The 1,034-nt window shown below is 51.7% G+C and overlaps 1 protein-coding gene across 1 annotated transcript; it reads left to right on the forward strand.

Annotated features, from left to right (window-relative positions):
• Positions 1 to 21: 21 nt before the first annotated feature.
• Positions 22 to 891, forward strand: H257_19584 (hypothetical protein; the record flags this gene model as incomplete). Its single annotated transcript, XM_009848718.1, has 3 exons — positions 22 to 364; positions 405 to 706; positions 784 to 891. 3 exons carry the CDS (start codon positions 22 to 24, stop codon positions 889 to 891), a joined length of 753 nt encoding a protein of 250 aa, XP_009847020.1.
• Positions 892 to 1,034: the final 143 nt, after the last annotated feature.

The raw sequence follows: 1,034 nt of genomic DNA on the forward strand, positions 1-1,034 counted from the left end.
GGGGATGCCGTTGATGTCGACATGCTACTCGAGTTGTCTGACGACGAGACGTTCGACCAACACGACGAGGGAGAGTTCCACGTCGTTGACACGATTGAAGTCGTCGACCAAGTACCCGACTCGACTTTTCAAACGGAAGTAACCGAGATCGTCGGCCGATTCACCCAGGCCAGGGTAATCGAATCATCGTCCCAGATGCGCACAGTCTCACGACCTTGGCACAAGTATGATGGCGGGCCCCCGGCTGATGATAGCTCCCAAACTCACTGTGACGTCTGCCTCAAGCAATTCAAGTCTCCATCAGCACTATTCACCCATAATTGCAAGGGATTCAGCGAGAAGCGGGATCTCGTCTCGTACTTGGGTAATTTTCTGTCCTCTCTTGCATCTGATTGTGTATGTAGTCAAGCGACTTGCTTCTCTTACATCCCTGCAAGCAATCCGAGTTGTGGACTCAAAATCGGCAGAGTTCGCAGTTGATTTTGAGTCGGCATTGCCGCCGTGGAAGTACGAAGCCGGGTGGGCGAGGCGGCCGGCAAGGGGGCATACATATGGTGCACGGTACATTCGAAAGTACAAGGACGAGATTTCGATAATGGTGTTGGAGGGCAACGAGAACAAAGCAAAGCAGATGAACCCAACACAGATTCTTGCGACTCTAAAAGATCGACACGAGGGTGAGTTCGCTTTTCCCAGTGTCGCCGAGGTATCATCACTTGTATCCCAAATTCTGGGTGAGTAATGGGCATTTCGACAGAGATTCAACGTTGTCATTGTCTGTAGGTAAGCAAAAGCGGATCGACCAACGCGCCCGTGGCAAGAAAAGTGGGGGGGGTTACGAGGCCGCAATACATGCGTACGTGGCTCACCATGGTCGCGCCTCGAACTTAAGAGGCTGTTGGGAGCACCTTCAAATCCAAGTCAACGACCCAGTGGAGGCTTTTCCAAAGCGAGCAGAGTTCCAACGACTCTTCAACATATGCGTTGCCAAATCCAACGAGGGTGGTGAACTTCGGTAATGTCGTTAACTTTCT

This window comes from Aphanomyces astaci, assembly GCF_000520075.1.
Source record: "Aphanomyces astaci strain APO3 unplaced genomic scaffold supercont1.833, whole genome shotgun sequence".
NCBI classification, from domain to species: domain Eukaryota; phylum Oomycota; class Saprolegniomycetes; order Saprolegniales; family Verrucalvaceae; genus Aphanomyces; species Aphanomyces astaci.